Below are 25,707 nucleotides of genomic sequence, written 5' to 3' on the forward strand. Positions count from 1 at the left end.
AGACAGTCATGTTTTTTAAAGGTTTTATTTCACAGTTGAATGCATCTTCTTAATCCAACGAGAGATCTTTGAATGCACCCTAGCTTGCATTCTTAACGCCGTTTGAACTCATTCAGAAGGACAGAAAAAATGTCTCTCAATGTCAATGGCGCTGAAAGAGTTAAGGTGGCTACACAAATGCAATTACAAAAGACGTATGTCACACACACAAAATATTTGGAAAAAGTTCTAATCTACTGCACTTGATCGAAGGTTAATAAGGCATGATGACTTGCACATACATGAAGATAAGTTAAAGCACAAAGTTAGCATTGCTAACAGTATCAACACTGCCACGCATCTTTTGGTTTGGTGCAAAGAAAAGAAACAACAGCAATACTTGGGAGGCTTAGCTATCCCGGAACTTTGTCAAGCACCATTCCGTTTTTTTTCTCTTTCTACGTTATCCGCGACAGAATCACACACTCGACGGCTAACAGCTACAACATATTTTCTAGGTTTTTTTTGACTCGTCACCCGAAACGCAGCTCCGTGAGCGTTTTCTTTTTCTTTTTTTTTCTTTTGACAAAACCCTGTATGGACGGATCAGTGCAGACAGGCACAGTGCTTCGGGGCTCGGCTCGGCACCTCGGTCACCGCTACAAAATGGGAGGGTCTCAGGCGGGAGGGATCCTTATCCCCCAGAAAGAACGGAAGACATCCCGGTTGAGGGGCAAAGATTTCACCCACGGCTTGTGGTGCATCTTCTCAAAATACTTGTTGTTCGTGGATTGTCATTTACGAAGGTAAAAATAGACCGGGTTTGCGGAAGCAAGAATGTGTTAATTTGTCGGTATTCCCAAAGCCGAGAAAAACTTGAAGCGATGTTTTTGCCGACCGCCGGTTCAAGTCTACACCAGGGGGGAAGGAACCTGCTTGGTTTCCAGCCCTGGAGATTCCTTCTCCGTGGCGCCGGGGTCTTGGATGCCGGAGTCTTGGATGCCAGAGTCAATGGGAGCGTCGTCCTGCGAGAGAGCAAGGCGGCATTGTTTATTTGGGCCCAAAAAAACGGTCACAGAGGCCAAAGCTCACCGAGACCCAGGAGTGCGCGAGGACCTCGTCCGCCGTGTATCGAACGTCCACGTTAACCTGCAGCATCTGACTAATCAGCGTCTGACGGGAAGATGGCGGGACTCGTTTCAACGTGGACATCGAGACAGCAAACGGTCGACAACGGGGCGCTCTAAAGCCCTTTGAATCAGACTTAAGGAAAATGGAAAGAGCACCTTAGCGGGAAGGCTGACGCCATCCCAGTCGGGAGACGGGAACTCCAGCTTCCCTTGGAGGATCTGGTCAAACAGTTCCTCTTGGGCGTTGTTCTCGCTGAGGAAGACGAGGCAGCGTTTAGATTGAAAGTGGAGGCTCCCTTCGAGATTAGTGCACGGGTGTTTGACAGACCCACCTTCTAAATGGCGGAAAACCACAAAGGAGGATGTAGGTGATGATGCCCGCTGCCCAGATGTCTACCTTCAGACCATAACTAGACACAAACACAGATCCGGAAGCCATTAACAAGTGCAATCGCCAAACCCGTCCCCGTCCGTGTCCTCTCACCCGCTCTCAGCGATAATCTCCGGGGCCACGTACGTGGGGGTGCCACACACGGTGTAAAGCGGTCCCTCCACCACCGTGGCTAAACCAAAGTCTCCAAGTTTGAGCGACTTGGTGCCGTCCGGGTACTCGCGCACCTGCCGGGACCACAAGCGCGTCAGGGGGCGTTGCCGACGTGTTTACGCGGGACGCCCCCTGGTGACCTACCAGCAGATTTTCCGGCTTGATGTCTCGATGGACAATGTTCATTCGGTGCAGGTACTTGATGGCTCCGGCCAGATTGTACACCATGGCGCTGGCATCGTGTTCGCTGTACTTGGTGGACGACGTGATGGCGTCGAACAGATCGCCGCCCTGAGGCGGGAGGAGACGCGAAATCGGAAATTTGTCCCTACGATCGGGCGTGGCACTGGAAGGAAAAAGAGCACCTTGACCAGCTCCATGACCAGGAAGAGCTGCGACGGCGTTTCGTCCACCTCGATGAGTTGGATGATGCTGGGGTGTCGGACCCGCCGGAGGACTGCCACCTCGTTCTCAATCAGGTGCTCCTAGGGTGGCCATGAATGACCGTCGGCCCGGGTGTGCGAACCCCGAGCTAAGGTCCACGTTACCTTTCCGCAGCAGCGAGCTTTGTCGATGATTTTCAAGGCAAACTCCCGGCCGCTGGACCTGCCGAGAACGTCACAACTACTCTCATGCCAAATTCCCTTTACCCGTATCCGGGCTTTCTTCACCTCTCCACGCACTCCTTCACCACCGCAAAGTTTCCATCTCCGATGACTTTTCCGATTTTGTACTTGCTGCTAACGAGGCTGGACGACACCGACAGGTTTCCGTTCACTTGGGAGAGAGGATGGACGGTCACGCCCCGTCGGATAGACAGACACGCCCCCGTCGGACAGACGGTGTAGCGGGCGTGCCAACGCACCTTCTAGAGCGCATTCTTCGGCAGGCCGGCCCGCGCCGTTGACATCCGCGGACGAGGAGTGATGAGGAGAAACCTGCTAAAGGACGGAGATGCGAATGAGGAAGTGATGAGACGCTCCAGTTGGAACAAGGAGCCCACCTTGAGGATGGAGGAGGGACTAGACCCGGTCGACTTTGCCGATCCAGACACTTCGTTGGCCGCTGCTGAAGAACGGAATGAGGTTGCGTGACATCGCAAAAGCGTGCCCGCTATACGTGGTTTCTTACCCGTTCCCGATGACCTGGACTGGGTCACGGCTTTGGCGGAACCCTTGGAGGGAGCCAAAACAGAACCGCTTGGGCTCTTAGGAGCGGAAGTCCTCTGAGAGACGGCAGGGCGGGAAGATTTGACACGGCATTCTGATATAAAAACATGGGGGAACAGGGTAAGATTGTTTTTCTTTTTCAAGCGGACTTAAACCTTTGGTGTGTCCGCAAGACCATTCACGAAGGCCGCCGACTTTCCGCCGTGAGTCAGCACAAAGTCGTCTTGGGCGTAGCGGAACTTTTCTAGCCCGCATGCCATGAACACATCGTCATCTCCAAAGAAGTCCTGCAGACAGGTAAGCTACGCAAACGCAGACAAAGAGACTGGATTTGGAGGCACGTTTAAAAATAGCTCCAGGTGACGCGCTGCACCGACAGTATCTTCAAAGATCCGTCTCTACGACGAGGCCCTCTACAATTTTGGCTTACCTGCTTCCCGTCCAACGTGTACAACTTCTTGACAGCTCCCGAGTCCAGCTTGATGGCCTCGGTGATGTCCGCCAGCACTTGTGCGAAGGAGTGCGCGGTCTTCTTGTTCAGGAGAATCCGCACGGCCTTGCGGGGTTTCACGCCGCTTCGGATCACCGTCACTAGCTTTGGCTTGATGAAGTCTTTGCTATCTCGCCCCTCGGCTCGCTCCCGGCCACCGCCTCCGCCGACGCCAGCTGGCGCGGCCGACGACGGCCTGTTGGAGCCGGCGCTGGCGCTCCCGGACGCGGCACCGGGCTTCCAGCTGGGTACGGAGATCTTGGTGTAGTCCACTTTGCGGTAAGGCTGGTTGGAGGCGCAAACGTAGCACTCGCCTGAGCAGAGAGATTTGAGGAGCTTTCATGACTTGGAAAAAGATGTGGTGGCGCTTTCAGGGAAAATGTCACCATGTGCTGAAACAAACGGAAACCCTCGAACATTTAGCGTGTAATATAGTGTAGTATTTAACGTGCACTTTGCTACAATGTGATACATCTGTCCTTGTATCCGTACATTAGCGCTCATTAGCTGTTTTTACGCTCTTCAATATTGATGAGTTGGGCGAAAGCAACCATTTGACCGAGGCTCATGCGTTAATTCCAGAAATGACTCTTGCGTATTAGAATTGGACTCGTGCCCAAAGCGGCCTTGTCTCAAATTTTCACCCATTTTTACCCAAGCACGAGCTGCCACGCTGGCCAAATAGGATGGGCTACCTTCCAGCAGCTCCTCCAAACTGCTGATCTTCTTGGCGCCATCGATGGTGTAGATGGTGCGCACCCCTTGCGGCAGGTGGAGGTTGTCCGCCAGCGAACGGGTGAGCTCTACCAGGAGGGCGTCGTAGGAGCGGAAGCGGTCGCCGGAAACGGCGTACAGCAGACCCTTAAAAGAACGGTCGCCGTTGCGGTAGAAGCGCACCTTCTTGGCGCGCTTCTCCACGGTGAGCGCCTGCAAAGTGCGGGTGCGGTAATAGCTGCAGTTGGTGCTGTGCGCCGGGCTCGGAACCAGGCTGCTTCCGCGGGAGCTCGGCCCCGACTCGTCTCGTTTGGCCCGAGTGGAGCGCCCGCGGCGGACCTTCTCCCGTTCGTCAAAGTGCTCCAACTCCATGGTCTCGCCGATCCGGTCCAGATGTGTCGCTCCCGCTCGCTACTTGGGATTGATCTGGACTCCCATCTGGGATTTGGAAGGCGGCCTTCGGATGCTTCTAGAAAGCCACAGGGGAGTCTTTGAAGGGCAGATGGCAAAATTCCTGTGGGAATATCTCGAAAGGAAACGAGGAGCCCCGATCGGGAGCTGAGGAGGTCAGCGCGGCGTTCTGCACCAATCTCCGTCTAGCTCAGTACAAATGGGATGTTCTCAAGACCCGGTGATCTGCAGTGAGCATCACCTTTGTAGCGTGCCGGCGCATCGGTCAAGGTTGCAGGCGCGTTCCCGTCACGGATTTGCTCCGCATCCCGTTCCGCACAACCTGAGCGGGGGTATCAGAACAAAAGCATCAATGCGCCCAAACGCCAGCACGGAGGAGGGAGGCACCTACCGTGGAGCCGGTTTGTTGCTATGGAGGTCCCCCTCCCTTCCTGGAGGTCCCCCTCCCTTCTCTCTACTCCTCTCTGACACCCAGGTTCCGGTATTATCCGGCTGAAAGCACCACCGGACCGTGGCCAGGATCGGCGATGCGGGGACGCCGGGCTCGTGGCGGGATGCGGCACCGCGGGATCCGGAGAGCAGCAGCAGAGAGAAGACGCCGGCGCGACCAGCTTCCGCTACCGCCCCGCCTCCACGCCACTCTCTCTCTCTCCCCGTGTCTTTTGTCTAGGTCGCCCGACCCCTCCCCCCTAATCTTGTCCCGTTTCTGCCTCTTTAGTCAATTAAATCCCCCCAAAAGGGCAAACCGTTCAGGAAACGGAATACCCGAGTGGCTAAAAAATGCTCAGTCAGATAGCGTATACCCTTACCTGCAAGAAGTGCATCAATCCTGCAAACTATGGACCAAACCAGACTGTTCCAGTCTTCAGGAGATAAAATGCATGCTCAATCCGGTTTAGATCTGATGACTTCCCTCTCGAGGTACTGCCGGGGTTTTTGATGGGATTTTTTGAAAATCGGGTTGCTATCATCTTCCGAGTCTAAATCAGCAGATAATTCATAATGTCATTTTCTATGTCATTTTGGACGCCCTTGGTCATCATCTGTCATTTCAACTTTACAGATTTTCGGTGTCGGAAGAAGAGGAAGAACGAGAGCGAAAACGGCATTTGGACAAAAGGGTTTTACTTCGAAATAGCGACACGTGGGCTCTCACATCACTCACAAGACTTTTGGCATTTAATGGCAAATCCTCAAAATCTAGTGTTGCGACATCTACTTGACGACAACTTTTCAAAAGCTGTATGGCAATATGGCCTTTAGTGTACATTCATTACGCTTGACGAGGAAGGATATTATTTTTAAAAAATATCCGCTTGCAGCATCATGTAGGAATTTTCTAGAGGCAGAGGACTTGTAAAAATAATGCAAAACAAAACAATACTAAACATGGAATCAGAAAAAAAGCAAACGTTAAATCATCCACTAATACTGACAGACACTCAAAGTAATAAATACATCAATAAATAGCAAAAATTGTCAAACACAAATTATTAATGGGGATCCAAAGCAAGGAGAAAAAAGTCCCGATTTGAATGTGAGAATGTTATTTTTTTCATGTGACCCAAAACGCAACAGATTTGTCAAATAAGAGAAAAATAAGCCCGGTAATTTTTAAAATATTCCATCTTTGAAGAAGAAAGCCAAAATTTAAACAGTATATCGATTCCTGAAGCCTCAGGAGCCTTGACTTGAACTATAAATATAATTCGTAACGATAGACTTACTACTATCCGTATGACACTAATATTTTTTCTATGTAGATATATTTTTCTTCAAGATTTGGTTTGTCAATTTAGCGTTTCATTTTTTTTAAATTCTAGTCGCGCCGTTAGGAGGAATTCTGCGGCGGTCATGCCACGCGGTAGGCCGCCATGCGGTAGTAGCTACGCCCGTGACTGCGCGCCGCCCACAGCAGCAGCGCGGCGGCCATCATGTGGAGGGGCGACGACATGAGCGCCAGGTAGAGCGACCAGCCCAGCGAGCCGTCCACTTTGTCGGGCAGCACGGACGCCCGGTGGAGGAGGTCCGTCCCCGCCAGGTAGCAGCACACCGTGGCTAGCGAGCACAGACCTGCCCAAAAATTGACCTTTCAACTCTTGCCGTGGGCTCTCGGAAAGGACCGGAAGTTACCCGTCAGCAGGTGAAGCACGCCGATGGTCAGCGTGGGCGCCAGGCTCCGGCAGAGGCAGGCGCAGAAGGCCGTCAGGCCCGCCAAGACCTCCAGACCCAGAGAGACCATGGGCAGCACGAACTGGAAACGCCACAAATCTAGCAAAAAAATCAAACGGATAACTTAAGGAAAGCCGGTTTTAAATCAAATCCAAGATGGCTGCGGATCATACACGTGCGGAGCATGTCCTCTCCGCTGTTGTGGTTTCCGGGCTCCTTGTACTTTGGCGTCAGCTGTTGCTGGATGGTGAAGCTTCTGCACCGCAGTGTCCGTTTCCCATCTGTAGGAATGTAGATGGATTAAAAAGTGTATTTTTTTAAACTGAAAGTCCCGCTTGATCATAGTTTAGCTTCAATTTAAATATATATTGGGCGCTTGGGGCCAATAGTGAAAACGCTGGCAAAGAGCAGTTCCAACGCCGACCGCTAAGAGGCGCTCGTTTTTCTGGCGGGAGGTCAAATCTTGATTAGGCGGAAGATTAACAGGTGCGCAGATGAGGCCGAACAATGGACCGGCTTTTTAGCTAATTTCCACTAGCTAAAAATGCGACACACGACAAACGGTAATGTTTTCCACTTTCTTCAAAAATAATACGCAAAGTTATTGTTCTCAAAATAATACGTAATGTTATTGTCCTCAAAATAATACGTAATGTTATTGTCCTCATTAGCGCGAGCGAATTCACTTTATACGTTCAATTTCAGTGACTGGCTTTTAGCTAACTTTTGCTCTCTATATATGGAACACATGAGGCAAGGTAATGTTTTCCACTTTCTTAAAAATGATACTCAAAGTTATTGTCCTCGAAATGATACTCAAAGTTATTGTCCTCGAAATGATACGTAGAGTAAATTGTCCTCGTTAGTGGCTATCAAATTGACTATTTACATTATTTTCAGCGTCCAGAAGAAATGAACAGAATGGCATTGAAGGACCGCACATTTCGGCCAACAGCATCATTGTGGTAAGTCATTCAAACAATTTATTATTATTAATGTGTGTTAAAGTGTGCTTTTGTTTAGAACAAATTTGACTTCGAGTATTACTGTGTGTTACTATAGTGTCAATTTCACATTGTTTGCTGAATTGTTAGAATGCTAGACATATGACGTCACTCAACGTAACTGCAATTTCTTCAACTGCGTCATGCCATTAATTTGGTTTTTATTCAATTCATGTCTCATGTTCCGTTGGTTCATAATAAACCTGCGTGCAGATTTGTTTTGTGACCAAAATTGTGCCACTTTTTTCCCCACTACATATGGCCATTATAACAAAATGGAGTGTCAATATTTCAGAGTCAACCTATTTTAACCTATAATAGAGTATAATTACAATTTAATGGAGTGTGAACCTGGTCTAAAAGTTGTGATAGAGTAGTGGTGATGAAGTGAAAATTCAGCTCTTCACAGTTTCGTCGATTTATGCCATTTTCTACACCATTTTGGAGGCTGCTGCACAAGGAATGATTTTCCTCCTGGTAAGATTATTATTTTTCATCTTCCAATTAGTTTACTTTAGTTGCACTTTTGTTGCTAACCATGTTTTCATCGGTGAGGCCCAAGAAATGTTAAAGTTTAGTTACTTTTTTCACTGAATTTAACGTCTTGTTTCTTCTGAATGGGCCTTACATAGTGATATCGTCACTTTAAGAATTAATTGTCACTTATGTGTACTTTAATCTGTAATTGGGGAATACATTTCTGCAAGAAATAATTATTCTTGCCAGCAACTAAGCCGTCATCCGTTTCCATGCTAGAGAATTTCAGTAATATTAACCTTTAAGGCAATGTTTCCATTGACTGTTTTTTTAAAATACCTAATTGTGCCTATTCAATGCATAATGTTATTCTCATGTCTGTTGGTTTATAGGATTGGACAGTGACCCCGTCTGCTATTTTTGCTGCTGCTAAATCTGTTACCACCATCAGTGGAAGGGTGCAAGAGCCCCAGAAAAATACCGTCTTGCTCAAAGAACCCCCCCATGAGCTGTATTAATATTCACCATATTAATAAAGACAGTTACTGTCACCTTCTGTCTATGCATTTCTTATTTGATCAGTTATTTGGTATTGTAGCTTTGCTTTAAAGATTTAATGGAAAGGAAAGTAAGTAACACTAAAGTAAAAATGAATGATTACACATTAAAATTATTTATAAACTAAATTTAGAGTTAAGAGCACTCTATAAAGTGTAATCAGTTAATCTAAATACTTTAACATATTCCATTAATAGTTTGAATTGAGTATAATTGACTCTGAAAAGTTGACACTGACCAAAAAGTAAATTTTACTTAATTTTGAGTGGGACAAAAGGCTATTTGAAGCACACTTATATTTAACTAAGAGTTCAAATGTCATTCGTTTTTTTTTTTTCTGTGTGGAGTTTATTGATGTATTGCATAACAAAACAAAGTTGTAAAACACAACGAAATTAGTGATAGGAGTATAAGTAACCTACAATGTGTTGTGTATGCATCTAGATGTGTTTGTTATACCGAAATACTTTCACATATACTTCATGCACTTTAGTAACACTACCTCTTTGCTCTGTTATAAATTGCATTTCAATTATGCTGAATTTTGAGTCAATTGTGTGTGGGACCTTTTGTGGTTTGTCCACAAGAGTGTACTAACAGTCAAATAATTGCAGTTACCAGAGCGGCATTTATCACATAATATTTCCAGTTAAAACATTTAAACTAAGGAGACGGTTCAGTAACCGTTCTATTGTTCAAACAACCTTAATTTTATTTTGAAAATGTCAATTCACGCCAGTTGTTTTGACATCAGTTACTCTATTTTACCAATCAGAACACTGGAAAGCACATCGAAACCCCCCCTTATTATTATTTCATATTGTCTTACTTCCACTGACGGCGACCTATGTCTAAACGGACTGCAGGTCTATGTTAGTCAATGGCTATGAAACCCGTTGGGGGTATTCGCTGCCCATTGAAAAGGAGGGGACGCTCAGGTCGTTCTCCTTGGGTCCTCAAGGGGTCGCCCGGGCGTCCCGTGACGTGACGTATCGTATCGTCGCGGACGATCCTACCTGTCTCCTTGGCCCATTGCGGCGCCTCGGGCACGAGCACGCAGCGCCACCACAGGCCCAGCGTGCCGTTGAGCCTGAACAGCGTATCGCTGTAGGTCTTCTCGTCGAATTCGCCCTCCACGAACTCATCGTATAGGCCGCGCAGCTCCGTCGCGTTGGCCTCGCCGCGCACCGGCGGGCTGCTGTACTGGTACCAGTGCTGCGTGCCCACCCCCACGCACAGGTAGGCGGTGGCCAGTAGACTGAGCACGCAGGCGATCACCAGCGCCGTGGCGTAGCGGTTGTCCACCATCGTCGGTGGAGTCCGAGCCCGGCCGGGATGCCGCTGCTTCCGTTGCCGTAGCTGCCGCCGCCCCCGTCTGTCCCCGCCGTCTGTCCCCGCCCCGTGGCCCACTTCCACAGATGGCGCTCAGCTTGCGCACTAATCCGGGCCGCGATCACGTCCAATCAAACAAAGCATCCAGTGGGAATGTGCGACCGCCAAAAGCATACAATAAATCACTTTTAAAAGATGCATTGATATGCTGCTGGCTGCACAGTGGACTGCATTGTGCGATTCTATCCAGCTATATTTCACCGGTTGGAAACACGTGGCCCGGGAACCCCATCTGGCCCGCCCCATTGTTTTGTTTTGATTTAATTATCGCCCAAACTCATGTTCTAAAAATCCATTTTTTATGACAAGGTAAATAAAATAGGAAAAAAAGTATTTAAAAGCGTAAAACATGTTTATTTCCCCCACCCCTTTTTTTGGTCGCTATGTCTTTAAACAAGAAGTCCACTTGTTCGACCTCCTCCAACCCTCCAAGCTCACATGGCTTGGACATCTTTGCCCAAGTCAAAAATGTGTATGACGTCAAGCGAGCCCAGCCGCATGTATTGATCTCATGTGGCAAAAGTACCCTTTGAATGCCTTTCCTTATTCCATTAATCAGTGGCACAAAGCAAGAAAAGAAAACAAGATGTCACAGATTGCGTGCGACAAAGGGGCCCCACCTCGTGTTTTTGTGAACAAACCTGATCCACTGGCATCCAGAATAACAAGTGCTCTCCATTATTGTCTCTTGGAATTGCACCAAATGTCATCAAGTGTCAACAAGTGCACTTTTCAGGTCCCACATAATCATCAACAAAGCAAATAAAAATACAATTTTAAAATTGAGTCTCAAACTCGGTAAGGTAAGTGCCACATAATCATCAACAATGCAAATAAAAATACATTTTTAAAATTGAGTCTCAAACGCGGTAAGGTAAGTACCACAATTTATTATTTACAATTGAAAATATTCAAAGGAGATTTGAATGAGATCATAAATACCTTTAAAATGTGCATAAAACCCTGCTGGAATTCATGGTAATTGCGTTGATACATTTTTGCAAGGAGAGGGCGCCGATAAATAATTGAGTGAGGGACCTCTGATACTGTTGTAGCTCAGGACGGAGTCTCCAAAAAGTCATTCAGTCGTTAATTTCAAACATTTATGAACGGATGTAAGGTAAGTCCTGACGTGAAGACTGAAGTCGTCTCAGTGCTGACTTGAGAGCATCCACGAAAAAGCCACCATAGAGAAAGTGCAGAGCAGGCCTGTGTTGTATGTCACTCCCCTCGAAACTGGAAAAGAGTTTGATTTCATTTAGTGCCGTTAACGGTGATACATGCCCAATATATTTGGATCGCTAGGGTCTGGCAGCCATCGGATGATGGCTTGTGTTGCGTTTGAAGGTTTCTGATATCTTTGAGATTTAGAAATGTCCAAGTTACTACATCAGGGTTTGTTTTTAAAGGAGAGAGGAGCTCTTGTTTATCTGTATAGCAATAAGGTTCAGATTATTTTTTACCGATTCCTTCGACGGTGATGGAGCTTTGCTCAATGTCGAAGCCGCTGACCAAGGGGACGGCCTCGATCAAGACGGCGGTGATGGCCGTGTGGTTGGGCGCCACGTTGACAAAGCTCAGGTCCATGTCGTTGATGACTGATCCGGGTCTGCCCGTCAAAAGGAGTAAATATATGCCAAAGTAGTTTGTTAATAGTGTTCGATTTTGGGGAAAGTCACCTGTTTTTTTTTTTTTTTACCTGAAGCCAATGACGACCAGGACCCTGAAGATCGAAGGGAACTCCATTTGGAATAAAGGTTGAAGCTGCAAAAGAACAAATTCAGGTGATGGAGATATTTGACAAGGTTTTTCATGAATTCCTACCTGACTTCTGATCAGGGTCGATCGGAACAGGAAGGCAGAAGACGACTGATTGAAGAGCTGGTTGCTAAAGGTGCTTTGAAGGGATCGGAAAGAAACCCGTCTGGTGATGATCGTCTGCATCGTCGGACCTTGTGTTGCTCCCGGCGCAGTTGTTGCCACAATTCCCGTCACTGCATTTTTCGTGGAATTTGCAGTCCTGGCATTTGTCACAGACTTTTTTGTAGTGTTTCCTCTATTGGAAGTTGGCAATTGTGTAGAAGCTGTCGCAATGGCTACAGCAGGTGTCGTTGTCGATGATGTGTTTGTCGTGGCAGGTAGCGCCTGATTTCTAGTAGTTGTTGCCGCTGTAGGAATTGTTGCCGTTTCCCTAGTTGTTGCAGAGGCTGTTGACGCTGCTGCTGCTAGAGTTATCTGAGGTGTTTGGGATTCTGCAGTTTTTGCTCTTGGAGTTGTTAAACCAGATGCTGCTGCGACAGTTGTTGCCTTGGTTGCTCTTGACACAGCCGATGTTTCTAAACGTGTCTGAGTTGTTTGAGATTCTGCAGTTGTGACGACGGGTGTTGCTACCAAAGTTGCCACTGCTTCAGGAGTTGTGTTCTCCCTACTTGTCCTGGATACCGCTGTCTCAGGTGATGTTTCTAGAGTTGTTTGAGATTCTGCAGTTGTGACAACAGGTGTTGCTACCAAAGTTGCCACTGCTTCAGGAGTTGCGGTCTCCCTACTTGTCCTGGATAACGCTGACTCAGCTGATGTTTCTAGAGTTGTTTGAGATTCTGCAGTTATGACGACAGGTGTTGTTGCCACTGCTTCAGGAGTTGCGGTCTCCCTACTTGTCCTGGATGCCGCTGACTCAGCTGATGTTTCTAGAGTTGTTTGAGATTCTGCAGTTGTGACGACAGGTGTTGCTATCAAAGTTGCCACTGCTTCAGGAGTTGTGTTCTCCCTACTTGTCCTGGATACCGCTGTCTCAGGTGATGTTTCTAGAGTTGTTTGAGATTCTGCAGTTGTGACAACAGGTGTTGCTACCAAAGTTGCCACTGCTTCAGGAGTTGCGGTCTCCCTACTTGTCCTGGATGCCGCTGACTCAGCTGATGTTTCTAGAGTTGTTTGAGATTCTGCAGTTGTGACGACAGGTGTTGCTATCAAAGTTGCCACTGCTTCAGGAGTTGTGTTCTCCCTACTTGTCCTGGATACCGCTGTCTCAGGTGATGTTTCTAGAGTTGTTTGAGATTCTGCAGTTGTGACAACAGGTGTTGCTACCAAAGTTGCCACTGCTTCAGGAGTTGCGGTCTCCCTACTTGTCCTGGATGCCGCTGACTCAGCTGATGTTTCTAGAGTTGTTTGAGATTCTGCAGTCGTGACGACAGTGGTTGCTATGAAAGTTATCACTGCTTTAGGAGTTGCGGTCTCCCTACTTGTCCTGGATGCCGCTGGCTCATCTGATGTTTCTAGAGTTGTTTGAGATTCTGCAGTTGTGACGACAGCTGTTGCTATCAAAGTTGCCACTGCTTCAGGAGTTGCGGTCTCCCTACTTGTCCTGGATGCCGCTGACTCAGCTGATGTTTCTACAGTTGTTTGAGATTCTGCAGTTGTGGCGACAGGTGTTGCTACCAAAGTTGCCACTGCTTCAGGAGTTGCGGTCTCCCTACTTGTCCTGGATGCCGCTGACTCAGCTGATGTTTCTAGAGTTGTTTGAGATTCTGCAGTTGTGACGACAGGTGTTGCTATCAAAGTTGCCACTGCTTCAGGAGTTGTGTTCTCCCTACTTGTCCTGGATACCGCTGTCTCAGGTGATGTTTCTAGAGTTGTTTGAGATTCTGCAGTTGTGACAACAGGTGTTGCTACCAAAGTTGCCACTGCTTCAGGAGTTGCGGTCTCCCTACTTGTCCTGGATGCCGCTGACTCAGCTGATGTTTCTAGAGTTGTTTGAGATTCTGCAGTTGTGACAACAGGTGTTGCTACCAAAGTTGCCACTGCTTCAGGAGTTGCGGTCTCCCTACTTGTCCTGGATGCCGCTGACTCAGCTGATGTTTCTAGAGTTGTTTGAGATTCTGCAGTTGTGACGACAGGTGTTGCTATCAAAGTTGCCACTGCTTCAGGAGTTGTGTTCTCCCTACTTGTCCTGGATACCGCTGTCTCAGGTGATGTTTCTAGAGTTGTTTGAGATTCTGCAGTTGTGACAACAGGTGTTGCTACCAAAGTTGCCACTGCTTCAGGAGTTGCGGTCTCCCTACTTGTCCTGGATGCCGCTGACTCAGCTGATGTTTCTAGAGTTGTTTGAGATTCTGCAGTCGTGACGACAGTGGTTGCTATGAAAGTTATCACTGCTTCAGGAGTTGCGGTCTCCCTACTTGTCCTGGATGCCGCTGGCTCATCTGATGTTTCTAGAGTTGTTTGAGATTCTGCAGTTGTGACGACAGCTGTTGCTATCAAAGTTGCCACTGCTTCAGGAGTTGCGGTCTCCCTACTTGTCCTGGATGCCGCTGACTCAGCTGATGTTTCTACAGTTGTTTGAGATTCTGCAGTTGTGGCGACAGGTGTTGCTACCAAAGTTGCCACTGCTTCAGGAGTTGCGGTCTCCCTACTTGTCCTGGATGCCGCTGACTCAGCTGATGTTTCTAGAACTGTTTGAGATTCTGCAGTCGTGACGACAGTGGTTGCTACCAAAGTTGCCACTGCTTCAGGAGTTGCGGTCTCCCTACTTGTCCTGGATGCCGCTGACTCAGCTGATGTTTCTAGAGTTGTTTGAGATTCTGCAGTTGTGACGACAGGTGTTGCGGTCTCCCTACTTGTCCTGGATACCGCTGTCTCAGGTGATGTTTCTAGAGTTGTTTGAGATTCTGCAGTTGTGACAACAGGTGTTGCTACCAAAGTTGCCACTACTTCAGGAGTTGCGGTCTCCATACTTGTCCTGGATGCCGCTGACTCAGCTGATGTTTCTAGAGTTGTTTGAGATTCTGCAGTTGTGACGACAGGTGTTGCTATCAAAGTTGCCACTGCTTCAGGAGTTGTGTTCTCCCTACTTGTCCTGGATACCGCTGTCTCAGGTGATGTTTCTAGAGTTGTTTGAGATTCTGCAGTTGTGACAACAGGTGTTGCTACCAAAGTTGCCACTGCTTCAGGAGTTGCGGTCTCCCTACTTGTCCTGGATGCCGCTGACTCAGCTGATGTTTCTAGAGTTGTTTGAGATTCTGCAGTTGTGATGACAGGTGTTGCTATCAAAGTTGCCACTGCTTCAGGAGTTGTGTTCTCCCTACTTGTCCTGGATACCGCTGTCTCAGGTGATGTTTCTAGAGTTGTTTGAGATTCTGCAGTTGTGACAACAGGTGTTGCTACCAAAGTTGCCACTGCTTCAGGAGTTGCGGTCTCCCTACTTGTCCTGGATGCCGCTGACTCAGCTGATGTTTCTAGAGTTGTTTGAGATTCTGCAGTTGAGATGACAGGTGTTGCTACCAAAGTTGCCACTGCTTCAGGAGTTGCGGTCTCCCTACTTGTCCTGGATGCCGCTGACTCAACTGATGTTTCTAGAGTTGTTTGAGATTCTGCAGTTGTGACGACAGCTGTTGCTACCAAAGTTACCACTGCTTCAGGAGTTGCGGTCTCCCTACTTGTCCTGGATGCCGCTGACTCAGCTGATGTTTCTAGAACTGTTTGAGATTCTGCAGTCATGACGACAGTGGTTGCTACCAAAGTTGCCACTGCTTCAGGAGTTGCGGTCTCCCTACTTGTCCTGGATGCCGCTGACTCGGCTGATGTTTCTAGAGTTGTTTGAGATTCTGCAGTTGTGACGACAGGTGTTGCGGTCTCCCTACTTGTCCTGGATACCGCTGTCTCAGGTGATGTTTCTAGAGTTGTTTGAGATTCTGCAGTTGTGACAACAGGTGTTGCTACCAAAGTTGCCACTGCTTCAGGAGTTGCGGTCTCCATACTTGTCCTGGATGCCGCTGACTCAGCTGATGTTTCTAGAGTTGTTTGAGATTCTGCAGTTGTGACGACAGGTGTTGCTATCAAAGTTGCCACTGCTTCAGGAGTTGTGTTCTCCCTACTTGTCCTGGATACCGCTGTCTCAGGTGATGTTTCTAGAGTTGTTTGAGATTCTGCAGTTGTGACAACAGGTGTTGCTACCAAAGTTGCCACTGCTTCAGGAGTTGCGGTCTCCCTACTTGTCCTGGATGCCGCTGACTCAGCTGATGTTTCTAGAGTTGTTTGAGATTCTGCAGTTGAGATGACAGGTGTTGCTACCAAAGTTGCCACTGCTTCAGGAGTTGCGGTCTCCCTACTTGTCCTGGATGCCGCTGACTCAACTGATGTTTCTAGAGTTGTTTGAGATTCTGCAGTTGTGACGACAGCTGTTGCTACCAAAGTTACCACTGCTTCAGGAGTTGCGGTCTCCCTACTTGTCCTGGATGCCGCTGACTCAGCTGATGTTTCTAGAGTTGTTTGAGATTCTGCAGTTGAGATGACAGGTGTTGCTACCAAAGTTGCCACTGCTTCAGGAGTTGCGGTCTCCCTACTTGTCCTGGATGCCGCTGACTCAACTGATGTTTCTAGAGTTGTTTGAGATTCTTTAGTTGTGACGACAGCTGTTGCTACCAAAGTTACCACTGCTTCAGGAGTTGCGGTCTCCCTACTTGTCCTGGATGCCGCTGACTCAGCTGATGTTTCTAGAGTTGTTTGAGATTCTGCAGTTGTGACGACAGCTGTTGCTACCAAAGTTACCACTGCTTCAGGAGTTGCTGTCTCCCGACTTGTCCTGGATTCCGCTGACTCAACTGATGTTTCTAGAGTTGTTTGAGATTCTGCAGTTGTGACGACAGGTGTTGTTGCCACTGTTTCAGGAGTTACGGTCTCCCTACTGTTCCTGGATGCAGCTGATTCAACTGATGTTTCTAGAGTTTTTTGAGATTCTGCAGTTGAGACAACAGGTGTTGCTACCAAAGTTGCCACTGCTTCAGGAGTTGCGGTCTCCCTACTTGTCCTGGATGCCGCTGACTCAGCTGATGTTTCTAGAGTTGTTTGAGATTCTGCAGTTGTGACGACAGGTGTTGCTATCAAAGTTGCCACTGCTTCAGGAGTTGTGTTCTCCCTACTTGTCCTGGATACCGCTGTCTCAGGTGATGTTTCTAGAGTTGTTTGAGATTCTGCAGTTGTGACAACAGGTGTTGCTACCAAAGTTGCCACTGCTTCAGGAGTTGCGGTCTCCCTACTTGTCCTGGATGCCGCTGACTCAGCTGATGTTTCTAGAGTTGTTTGAGATTCTGCAGTTGTGACAACAGGTGTTGCTACCAAAGTTGCCACTGCTTCAGGAGTTGCGGTCTCCCTACTTGTCCTGGATGCCGCTGACTCAGCTGATGTTTCTAGAGTTGTTTGAGATTCTGCAGTTGTGACGACAGGTGTTGCTATCAAAGTTGCCACTGCTTCAGGAGTTGTGTTCTCCCTACTTGTCCTGGATACCGCTGTCTCAGGTGATGTTTCTAGAGTTGTTTGAGATTCTGCAGTTGTGACAACAGGTGTTGCTACCAAAGTTGCCACTGCTTCAGGAGTTGCGGTCTCCCTACTTGTCCTGGATGCCGCTGACTCAGCTGATGTTTCTAGAGTTGTTTGAGATTCTGCAGTCGTGACGACAGTGGTTGCTATGAAAGTTATCACTGCTTCAGGAGTTGCGGTCTCCCTACTTGTCCTGGATGCCGCTGGCTCATCTGATGTTTCTAGAGTTGTTTGAGATTCTGCAGTTGTGACGACAGCTGTTGCTATCAAAGTTGCCACTGCTTCAGGAGTTGCGGTCTCCCTACTTGTCCTGGATGCCGCTGACTCAGCTGATGTTTCTACAGTTGTTTGAGATTCTGCAGTTGTGGCGACAGGTGTTGCTACCAAAGTTGCCACTGCTTCAGGAGTTGCGGTCTCCCTACTTGTCCTGGATGCCGCTGACTCAGCTGATGTTTCTAGAACTGTTTGAGATTCTGCAGTCGTGACGACAGTGGTTGCTACCAAAGTTGCCACTGCTTCAGGAGTTGCGGTCTCCCTACTTGTCCTGGATGCCGCTGACTCAGCTGATGTTTCTAGAGTTGTTTGAGATTCTGCAGTTGTGACAACAGGTGTTGCTACCAAAGTTGCCACTGCTTCAGGAGTTGTGTTCTCCCTACTTGTCCTGGATACCGCTGTCTCAGGTGATGTTTCTAGAGTTGTTTGAGATTCTGCAGTTGTGACGACAGGTGTTGCGGTCTCCCTACTTGTCCTGGATACCGCTGTCTCAGGTGATGTTTCTAGAGTTGTTTGAGATTCTGCAGTTGTGACAACAGGTGTTGCTACCAAAGTTGCCACTGCTTCAGGAGTTGCGGTCTCCATACTTGTCCTGGATGCCGCTGACTCAGCTGATGTTTCTAGAGTTGTTTGAGATTCTGCAGTTGTGACGACAGGTGTTGCTATCAAAGTTGCCACTGCTTCAGGAGTTGTGTTCTCCCTACTTGTCCTGGATACCGCTGTCTCAGGTGATGTTTCTAGAGTTGTTTGAGATTCTGCAGTTGTGACAACAGGTGTTGCTACCAAAGTTGCCACTGCTTCAGGAGTTGCGGTCTCCCTACTTGTCCTGGATGCCGCTGACTCAGCTGATGTTTCTAGAGTTGTTTGAGATTCTGCAGTTGTGACGACAGGTGTTGCTATCAAAGTTGCCACTGCTTCAGGAGTTGTGTTCTCCCTACTTGTCCTGGATACCGCTGTCTCAGGTGATGTTTCTAGAGTTGTTTGAGATTCTGCAGTTGTGACAACAGGTGTTGCTACCAAAGTTGCCACTGCTTCAGGAGTTGCGGTCTCCCTACTTGTCCTGGATGCCGCTGACTCAGCTGATGTTTCTAGAGTTGTTTGAGATTCTGCAGTTGTGACAACAGGTGTTGCTACCAAAGTTGCCACTGCTTCAGGAGTTGCGGTCTCCCTACTTGTCCTGGATGCCGCTGACTCAGCTGATGTTTCTAGAGTTGTTTGAGATTCTGCAGTTGTGACGACAGGTGTTGCTATCAAAGTTGCCACTGCTTCAGGAGTTGTGTTCTCCCTACTTGTCCTGGATACCGCTGTCTCAGGTGATGTTTCTAGAGTTGTTTGAGATTCTGCAGTTGTGACAACAGGTGTTGCTACCAAAGTTGCCACTGCTTCAGGAGTTGCGGTCTCCCTACTTGTCCTGGATGCCGCTGACTCAGCTGATGTTTCTAGAGTTGTTTGAGATTCTGCAGTCGTGACGACAGTGGTTGCTATGAAAGTTATCACTGCTTCAGGAGTTGCGGTCTCCCTACTTGTCCTGGATGCCGCTGGCTCATCTGATGTTTCTAGAGTTGTTTGAGATTCTGCAGTTGTGACGACAGCTGTTGCTATCAAAGTTGCCACTGCTTCAGGAGTTGCGGTCTCCCTACTTGTCCTGGATGCCGCTGACTCAGCTGATGTTTCTACAGTTGTTTGAGATTCTGCAGTTGTGGCGACAGGTGTTGCTACCAAAGTTGCCACTGCTTCAGGAGTTGCGGTCTCCGTACTTGTCCTGGATGCCGCTGACTCAGCTGATGTTTCTAGAACTGTTTGAGATTCTGCAGTCGTGACGACAGTGGTTGCTACCAAAGTTGCCACTGCTTCAGGAGTTGCGGTCTCCCTACTTGTCCTGGATGCCGCTGACTCAGCTGATGTTTCTAGAGTTGTTTGAGATTCTGCAGTTGTGTCGACAGGTGTTGCGGTCTCCCGACTTGTCCTGGATACCGCTGTCTCAGGTGATGTTTCTAGAGTTGTTTGAGATTCTGCAGTTGTGACAACAGGTGTTGCTACCAAAGTTGCCACTGCTTCAGGAGTTGCGGTCTCCATACTTGTCCTGGATGCCGCTGACTCAGCTGATGTTTCTAGAGTTGTTTGAGATTCTGCAGTTGTGACGACAGGTGTTGCTATCAAAGTTGCCACTGCTTCAGGAGTTGTGTTCTCCCTACTTGTCCTGGATACCGCTGTCTCAGGTGATGTTTCTAGAGTTGTTTGAGATTCTGCAGTTGTGACAACAGGTGTTGCTACCAAAGTTGCCACTGCTTCAGGAGTTGCGGTCTCCCTACTTGTCCTGGATGCCGCTGACTCAGCTGATGTTTCTAGAGTTGTTTGAGATTCTGCAGTTGTGACGACAGGTGTTGCTATCAAAGTTGCCACTGCTTCAGGAGTTGTGTTCTCCCTACTTGTCCTGGATACCGCTGTCTCAGGTGATGTTTCTAGAGTTGTTTGAGATTCTGCAGTTGTGACAACAGGTGTTGCTACCAAAGTTGCCACTGCTTCAGGAGTTGCGGTCTCCCTACTTGTCCTGGATGCCGCTGACTCAGCTGATGTTTCTAGAGTTGTTTGAGATTCTGCAGTTGAGATGACAGGTGTTGCTACCAAAGTTGCCACTGCTTCAGGAGTTGCGGTCTCCCTACTTGTCCTGGATGCCGCTGACTCAACTGATGTTTCTAGAGTTGTTTGAGATTCTGCAGTTGTGACGACAGCTGTTGCTACCAAAGTTACCACTGCTTCAGGAGTTGCGGTCTCCCTACTTGTCCTGGATGCCGCTGACTCAGCTGATGTTTCTAGAACTGTTTGAGATTCTGCAGTCATGACGACAGTGGTTGCTACCAAAGTTGCCACTGCTTCAGGAGTTGCGGTCTCCCTACTTGTCCTGGATGCCGCTGACTCGGCTGATGTTTCTAGAGTTGTTTGAGATTCTGCAGTTGTGACGACAGGTGTTGCGGTCTCCCTACTTGTCCTGGATACCGCTGTCTCAGGTGATGTTTCTAGAGTTGTTTGAGATTCTGCAGTTGTGACAACAGGTGTTGCTACCAAAGTTGCCACTGCTTCAGGAGTTGCGGTCTCCATACTTGTCCTGGATGCCGCTGACTCAGCTGATGTTTCTAGAGTTGTTTGAGATTCTGCAGTTGTGACGACAGGTGTTGCTATCAAAGTTGCCACTGCTTCAGGAGTTGTGTTCTCCCTACTTGTCCTGGATACCGCTGTCTCAGGTGATGTTTCTAGAGTTGTTTGAGATTCTGCAGTTGTGACAACAGGTGTTGCTACCAAAGTTGCCACTGCTTCAGGAGTTGCGGTCTCCCTACTTGTCCTGGATGCCGCTGACTCAGCTGATGTTTCTAGAGTTGTTTGAGATTCTGCAGTTGTGACGACAGGTGTTGCTATCAAAGTTGCCACTGCTTCAGGAGTTGTGTTCTCCCTACTTGTCCTGGATACCGCTGTCTCAGGTGATGTTTCTAGAGTTGTTTGAGATTCTGCAGTTGTGACAACAGGTGTTGCTACCAAAGTTGCCACTGCTTCAGGAGTTGCGGTCTCCCTACTTGTCCTGGATGCCGCTGACTCAGCTGATGTTTCTAGAGTTGTTTGAGATTCTGCAGTTGAGATGACAGGTGTTGCTACCAAAGTTGCCACTGCTTCAGGAGTTGCGGTCTCCCTACTTGTCCTGGATGCCGCTGACTCAACTGATGTTTCTAGAGTTGTTTGAGATTCTGCAGTTGTGACGACAGCTGTTGCTACCAAAGTTACCACTGCTTCAGGAGTTGCGGTCTCCCTACTTGTCCTGGATGCCGCTGACTCAGCTGATGTTTCTAGAACTGTTTGAGATTCTGCAGTCATGACGACAGTGGTTGCTACCAAAGTTGCCACTGCTTCAGGAGTTGCGGTCTCCCTACTTGTCCTGGATGCCGCTGACTCGGCTGATGTTTCTAGAGTTGTTTGAGATTCTGCAGTTGTGACGACAGGTGTTGCGGTCTCCCTACTTGTCCTGGATACCGCTGTCTCAGGTGATGTTTCTAGAGTTGTTTGAGATTCTGCAGTTGTGACAACAGGTGTTGCTACCAAAGTTGCCACTGCTTCAGGAGTTGCGGTCTCCATACTTGTCCTGGATGCCGCTGACTCAGCTGATGTTTCTAGAGTTGTTTGAGATTCTGCAGTTGTGACGACAGGTGTTGCTATCAAAGTTGCCACTGCTTCAGGAGTTGTGTTCTCCCTACTTGTCCTGGATACCGCTGTCTCAGGTGATGTTTCTAGAGTTGTTTGAGATTCTGCAGTTGTGACAACAGGTGTTGCTACCAAAGTTGCCACTGCTTCAGGAGTTGCGGTCTCCCTACTTGTCCTGGATGCCGCTGACTCAGCTGATGTTTCTAGAGTTGTTTGAGATTCTGCAGTTGTGACGACAGGTGTTGCTATCAAAGTTGCCACTGCTTCAGGAGTTGTGTTCTCCCTACTTGTCCTGGATACCGCTGTCTCAGGTGATGTTTCTAGAGTTGTTTGAGATTCTGCAGTTGTGACAACAGGTGTTGCTACCAAAGTTGCCACTGCTTCAGGAGTTGCGGTCTCCCTACTTGTCCTGGATGCCGCTGACTCAGCTGATGTTTCTAGAGTTGTTTGAGATTCTGCAGTTGAGATGACAGGTGTTGCTACCAAAGTTGCCACTGCTTCAGGAGTTGCGGTCTCCCTACTTGTCCTGGATGCCGCTGACTCAACTGATGTTTCTAGAGTTGTTTGAGATTCTGCAGTTGTGACGACAGCTGTTGCTACCAAAGTTACCACTGCTTCAGGAGTTGCGGTCTCCCTACTTGTCCTGGATGCCGCTGACTCAGCTGATGTTTCTAGAGTTGTTTGAGATTCTGCAGTTGAGATGACAGGTGTTGCTACCAAAGTTGCCACTGCTTCAGGAGTTGCGGTCTCCCTACTTGTCCTGGATGCCGCTGACTCAACTGATGTTTCTAGAGTTGTTTGAGATTCTTTAGTTGTGACGACAGCTGTTGCTACCAAAGTTACCACTGCTTCAGGAGTTGCGGTCTCCCTACTTGTCCTGGATGCCGCTGACTCAGCTGATGTTTCTAGAGTTGTTTGAGATTCTGCAGTTGTGACGACAGCTGTTGCTACCAAAGTTACCACTGCTTCAGGAGTTGCTGTCTCCCGACTTGTCCTGGATTCCGCTGACTCAACGGATGTTTCTAGAGTTGTTTGAGATTCTGCAGTTGTGACGACAGGTGTTGTTGCCACTGTTTCAGGAGTTACGGTCTCCCTACTGTTCCTGGATGCAGCTGATTCAACTGATGTTTCTAGAGTTTTTTGAGATTCTGCAGTTGAGACAACAGGTGTTGCTACCAAAGTTGCCACTGCTTCAGGAGTTGCGGTCTCCCTACTTGTCCTGGATGCCGCTGACTCATCTGATGTTTCTAGAGTTGTTTGAGATTCAGCAGTTGTGACGACAGCTGTTGCTATCAAAGTTGCCACTGCTTCAGGAGTTGCGGTCTCCCTACTTGTCCTGGATGCCGCTGACTCAGCTGATGTTTCTACAGTTGTTTGAGATTCTGCAGTTGTGGCGACAGGTGTTGCTACCAAAGTTGCCACTGCTTCAGGAGTTGCGGTCTCCCTACTTGTCCTGGATGTCGCTGACTCAGCTGATGTTTCTAGAGTTGTTTGAGGTTCTGCAGTTGTGACGTCAGATGTTGCTACCAAAGTTGCCACTGCTTCAGGAGTTGCGGTCTCCCTACTTGTCCTGGATGCCACTGACTCAACTGATGTTTCTAGAGTTGTTTGAGATTCTGCAGTCGTGACGACAGTGGTTGCTACCAAAGTTGCCACTGCTTCAGGAGTTGCGGTCTCCCTACTTGTCCTGGATGCTGCTGACTCAACTGATGTTTCTAGAGTTGTTTGAGATTCTGCAGTTGTGACGACAGGTGCTGTTGCCACTGTTTCAGGAGTTACGGTCTCCCTACTGTTCCTGGATGCAGCTGATTCAACTGATGTTTCTAGAGTTTTTTGAGATTCTGCAGTTGAGACGACAGGTGTTGCTACCAAAGTTGCCACTGCTTCAGGAGTTGCGGTCTCCCTACTTGTCCTGGATGCCGCTGACTCAACTGATGTTTCTAGAGTTGTTTGAGATTCTGCAGTTGTGACGACAGTGGTTGCTATCAAAGTTGCCACTGCAGTAGGAGTTGCGGTCTCCCTAGTTGCTACAGAATCTGTCGACTCAGCTGATGTTTCTAGAGTTGTTGTAGTTGCCTCAGTTGGATTTGGGTTTGTCATCACACTGGGAGTTGCAGATTGTGTTGTCGGCGAGTCTACTGACTCGACAGTGATGGAGGACCTTTCAATATCGAAGCCGCTGACCTCTGAATCTGCATCGGATAAGACGCTGGCAACCTGAATGTTGTTTGGCGCGGATGAAGCTATGAACTCAAGATCCATGACATTGATGACTGAGCCCCTTCTGCAGGGTGAAAAAGAGCAAAAGCATTTGATCACAAAGTGATTTATTTAGCATATCAACCACAACAGCGACATACCTGAATTCGATGATGAACAGGACCAAGAAGGTGACAGGAAAATTTGCAATGAATATCACTGAAAGCTGCAGGGGAAGAAAAACATCAAAATTCAGCCTTTTATGTTTTAAATACTATGACTATCTTTTACATCAATCAAACTTACTTGTTCCTGGATCATGGCAGCTCTGTTTTTGTATGTTGTAGTGCTGGGGTCTAATAAATCACTACTAAAAACACTTTGAAGGGACCGGAATGTGGCTCGTTTGATTGTTTTGGTAAAGGAATCTGGAGTTGTGGTCTCCCTACTTGTCCTGGATGCCGCTGACTCAACTGATGTTTCTAGAGTTGTTTGAGATTCTGCAGTTGTGACGACAGGTGTTGCTACCAAAGTTGCCACTGCTTCAGGAGTTGCGGTCTCCCTACTTGTCCTGGATGCCGCTGACTCAACTGATGTTTCTAGAGTTGTTTGAGATTCTGCAGTTATGACGACAGGTGTTGTTGCCACTGCTTCAGGAGTTGCGGTCTCCCTACTTGTCCTGGATGCCGCTGACTCAGCTGATGTTTCTAGAGTTGTTTGAGATTCTGCAGTTGTGACGACAGGTGTTGCTACCAAAGTTGCCACTGCTTCAGGAGTTGCGGTCTCCCTACTTGTCCTGGATGCCGCTGACTCAGCTGATGTTTCTAGAGTTGTTTGAGATTCTGCAGTTGTGACGACAGGTGTTGTTGCCACTGTTTCAGGAGTTGCGGTCTCCCTACTGTTCCTGGATGCCGCTGACTCAACTGATGTTTCTAGAGTTGTTTGAGATTCTGCAGGTGTGACGACAGCTGTTGCTACCAAAGTTACCACTGCTTCAGGAGTTGCTGTCTCCCGACTTGTCCTGGATTCCGCTGACTCAGCCGATGTTTCTAGAGTTGTTTGAGGTTCTGCAGTTGTGACGTCAGATGTTGCTACCAAAGTTGCCACTGCTTCAGGAGTTGCGGTCTCCCTACTTGTCCTGGATGCCACTGACTCAACTGATGTTTTTAGAGTTGTTTGAGATTCTGCAGTCGTGACGACAGTGGTTGCTACCAAAGTTGCCACTGCTTCAGGAGTTGCGGTCTCCCTACTTGTCCTGAATGCTGCTGACTCAGCTGATGTTTCTAGAGTTGTTTGAGATTCTGCAGTTGTGACGACAGGTGTTGCTACCAAAGTTGCCACTGCTTCAGGAGTTGCGGTCTCCCTACTTGTCCTGGATGCCGCTGACTCAGCTGATGTTTCTAGATTTGTTTGAGATTCTGCAGTTGTGACGACAGGTGTTGTTGCCACTGCTTCAGGAGTTGCGGTCTCCCTACTTGTCCTGGATGCCGCTGACTCAGCTGATGTTTCTAGAGTTGTTTGAGATTCTGCAGTTGTGACGACAGGTGTTGTTGCCACTGTTTCAGGAGTTGCGGTCTCCCTACTGTTCCTGGATGCCGCTGACTCAACTGATGTTTCTAGAGTTGTTTGAGATTCTGCAGTTGTGACGACAGCTGTTGCTACCAAAGTTACCACTGCTTCAGGAGTTGCTGTCTCC

At 48.2% G+C, this 25,707-nt stretch overlaps 4 protein-coding genes and 1 long non-coding RNA gene across 14 annotated transcripts in view; 1 reads left to right on the top strand and 4 right to left on the bottom strand.

Moving 5' to 3' along the window:
- Positions 1-9: 9 nt before the first annotated feature.
- On the bottom strand, positions 10-5,085 carry LOC144065703 (serine/threonine-protein kinase DCLK2-like). Of its 7 annotated transcripts, XM_077588713.1 has the most exons (17): positions 4,829-5,085; positions 4,679-4,759; positions 4,008-4,495; positions 3,253-3,626; positions 2,998-3,124; positions 2,785-2,916; positions 2,657-2,721; positions 2,519-2,594; positions 2,325-2,430; positions 2,202-2,259; positions 2,019-2,138; positions 1,798-1,944; positions 1,594-1,727; positions 1,442-1,519; positions 1,266-1,362; positions 1,072-1,152; positions 10-1,004 (listed from the first exon to the last, which is right to left on the bottom strand). In XM_077588713.1, the coding sequence occupies exons 3-17, from the start codon at positions 4,396-4,398 to the stop codon at positions 891-893; spliced, it is 2,100 nt and encodes a 699-aa protein (XP_077444839.1). In that variant the 5' UTR covers positions 4,399-4,495; positions 4,679-4,759; positions 4,829-5,085; the 3' UTR covers positions 10-890. The 7 variants fall into 7 exon arrangements, with proteins under 7 accessions (XP_077444839.1, XP_077444843.1, XP_077444842.1 ...); XM_077588717.1 differs by having other exon boundaries at positions 2,519-2,591; positions 2,657-2,718; positions 4,008-4,759; XM_077588716.1 differs by having other exon boundaries at positions 2,657-2,718; positions 4,008-4,759.
- Positions 4,080-25,707, top strand: part of LOC144065715 (uncharacterized) — a 76,214-nt gene continuing 54,586 nt past the window's right edge. For 2 of the 4 annotated variants that reach the window (XR_013297270.1, XR_013297273.1), the window contains exons 1-2: positions 4,080-7,172; positions 7,510-7,574. This is a non-coding gene — a long non-coding RNA (uncharacterized LOC144065715). Of the gene's footprint in view, positions 7,173-7,207; positions 7,368-7,509; positions 7,575-8,022; positions 8,091-8,482; positions 8,642-25,707 lie in introns of those variants that run through there. The other 2 variants (XR_013297271.1, XR_013297272.1) reach the window with 2 other exon arrangements.
- Positions 5,542-10,037, bottom strand: cldnd1a (claudin domain containing 1a). Its single transcript, XM_077588728.1, has 4 exons — positions 9,665-10,037; positions 6,783-6,890; positions 6,571-6,708; positions 5,542-6,510 (listed from the first exon to the last, which is right to left on the bottom strand). The coding sequence occupies exons 1-4, from the start codon at positions 9,954-9,956 to the stop codon at positions 6,290-6,292; spliced, it is 759 nt and encodes a 252-aa protein (XP_077444854.1). The 5' UTR covers positions 9,957-10,037; the 3' UTR covers positions 5,542-6,289.
- LOC144065711 (uncharacterized) lies at positions 10,916-12,746 on the bottom strand. The gene is made up of 4 exons (XM_077588729.1): positions 11,865-12,746; positions 11,740-11,804; positions 11,504-11,649; positions 10,916-11,276 (listed from the first exon to the last, which is right to left on the bottom strand). The coding sequence occupies exons 1-4, from the start codon at positions 11,982-11,984 to the stop codon at positions 11,191-11,193; spliced, it is 417 nt and encodes a 138-aa protein (XP_077444855.1). The 5' UTR covers positions 11,985-12,746; the 3' UTR covers positions 10,916-11,190.
- LOC144065691 (uncharacterized) lies at positions 12,232-24,877 on the bottom strand. The gene is made up of 4 exons (XM_077588675.1): positions 24,318-24,877; positions 24,173-24,237; positions 22,217-24,096; positions 12,232-12,386 (listed from the first exon to the last, which is right to left on the bottom strand). Exons 1-4 carry the CDS (start codon positions 24,330-24,332, stop codon positions 12,232-12,234), a joined length of 2,115 nt encoding a protein of 704 aa, XP_077444801.1. The 5' UTR covers positions 24,333-24,877.

This window comes from Stigmatopora argus, chromosome 20 (assembly GCF_051989625.1).
Source record: "Stigmatopora argus isolate UIUO_Sarg chromosome 20, RoL_Sarg_1.0, whole genome shotgun sequence".
NCBI classification, from domain to species: domain Eukaryota; kingdom Metazoa; phylum Chordata; class Actinopteri; order Syngnathiformes; family Syngnathidae; genus Stigmatopora; species Stigmatopora argus.

Excerpts from the sequence above, each read along its gene's own strand:
- LOC144065703 (XM_077588713.1), bottom strand. The coding sequence starts at position 4,398 with ATGGAGTTGGAGCACTTTGACGAACGGGAGAAGGTCCGCCGCGGGCGC. Across the intron at positions 2,431-2,518 it reads CGAAGAATGCGCTCTAGAAG|TGAACGGAAACCTGTCGGTG; the intron begins GTGCGTTGGCAC and ends CTCTCTCCCAAG. Across the intron at positions 1,363-1,441 it reads GGTTTTCCGCCATTTAGAAG|CGAGAACAACGCCCAAGAGG; the intron begins GTGGGTCTGTCA and ends CGTCTTCCTCAG.
- LOC144065711 (XM_077588729.1), bottom strand. The coding sequence starts at position 11,984 with ATGCAGACGATCATCACCAGACGGGTTTCTTTCCGATCCCTTCAAAGC. Across the intron at positions 11,650-11,739 it reads CTGGTCGTCATTGGCTTCAG|ACCCGGATCAGTCATCAACG; the intron begins GTAAAAAAAAAA and ends TTTGACGGGCAG. Across the intron at positions 11,277-11,503 it reads CATCACCGTCGAAGGAATCG|TTTCGAGGGGAGTGACATAC; the intron begins GTAAAAAATAAT and ends ACTCTTTTCCAG.
- cldnd1a (XM_077588728.1), bottom strand. The coding sequence starts at position 9,956 with ATGGTGGACAACCGCTACGCCACGGCGCTGGTGATCGCCTGCGTGCTC. Across the intron at positions 6,891-9,664 it reads GCAATGGGCCAAGGAGACAG|ATGGGAAACGGACACTGCGG; the intron begins GTAGGATCGTCC and ends ACATTCCTACAG. Across the intron at positions 6,709-6,782 it reads AGAGGACATGCTCCGCACGT|ATTTGTGGCGTTTCCAGTTC; the intron begins GTATGATCCGCA and ends TTTTTTTGCTAG.
- LOC144065691 (XM_077588675.1), bottom strand. Across the intron at positions 24,097-24,172 it reads CTGTTCATCATCGAATTCAG|AAGGGGCTCAGTCATCAATG; the intron begins GTATGTCGCTGT and ends TTCACCCTGCAG. Across the intron at positions 12,387-22,216 it reads GTCAGCGGCATCCAGGACAA|ACACGTTTAGAAACATCGGC; the intron begins GTAGGGAGACCG and ends CAAACAACTCAG.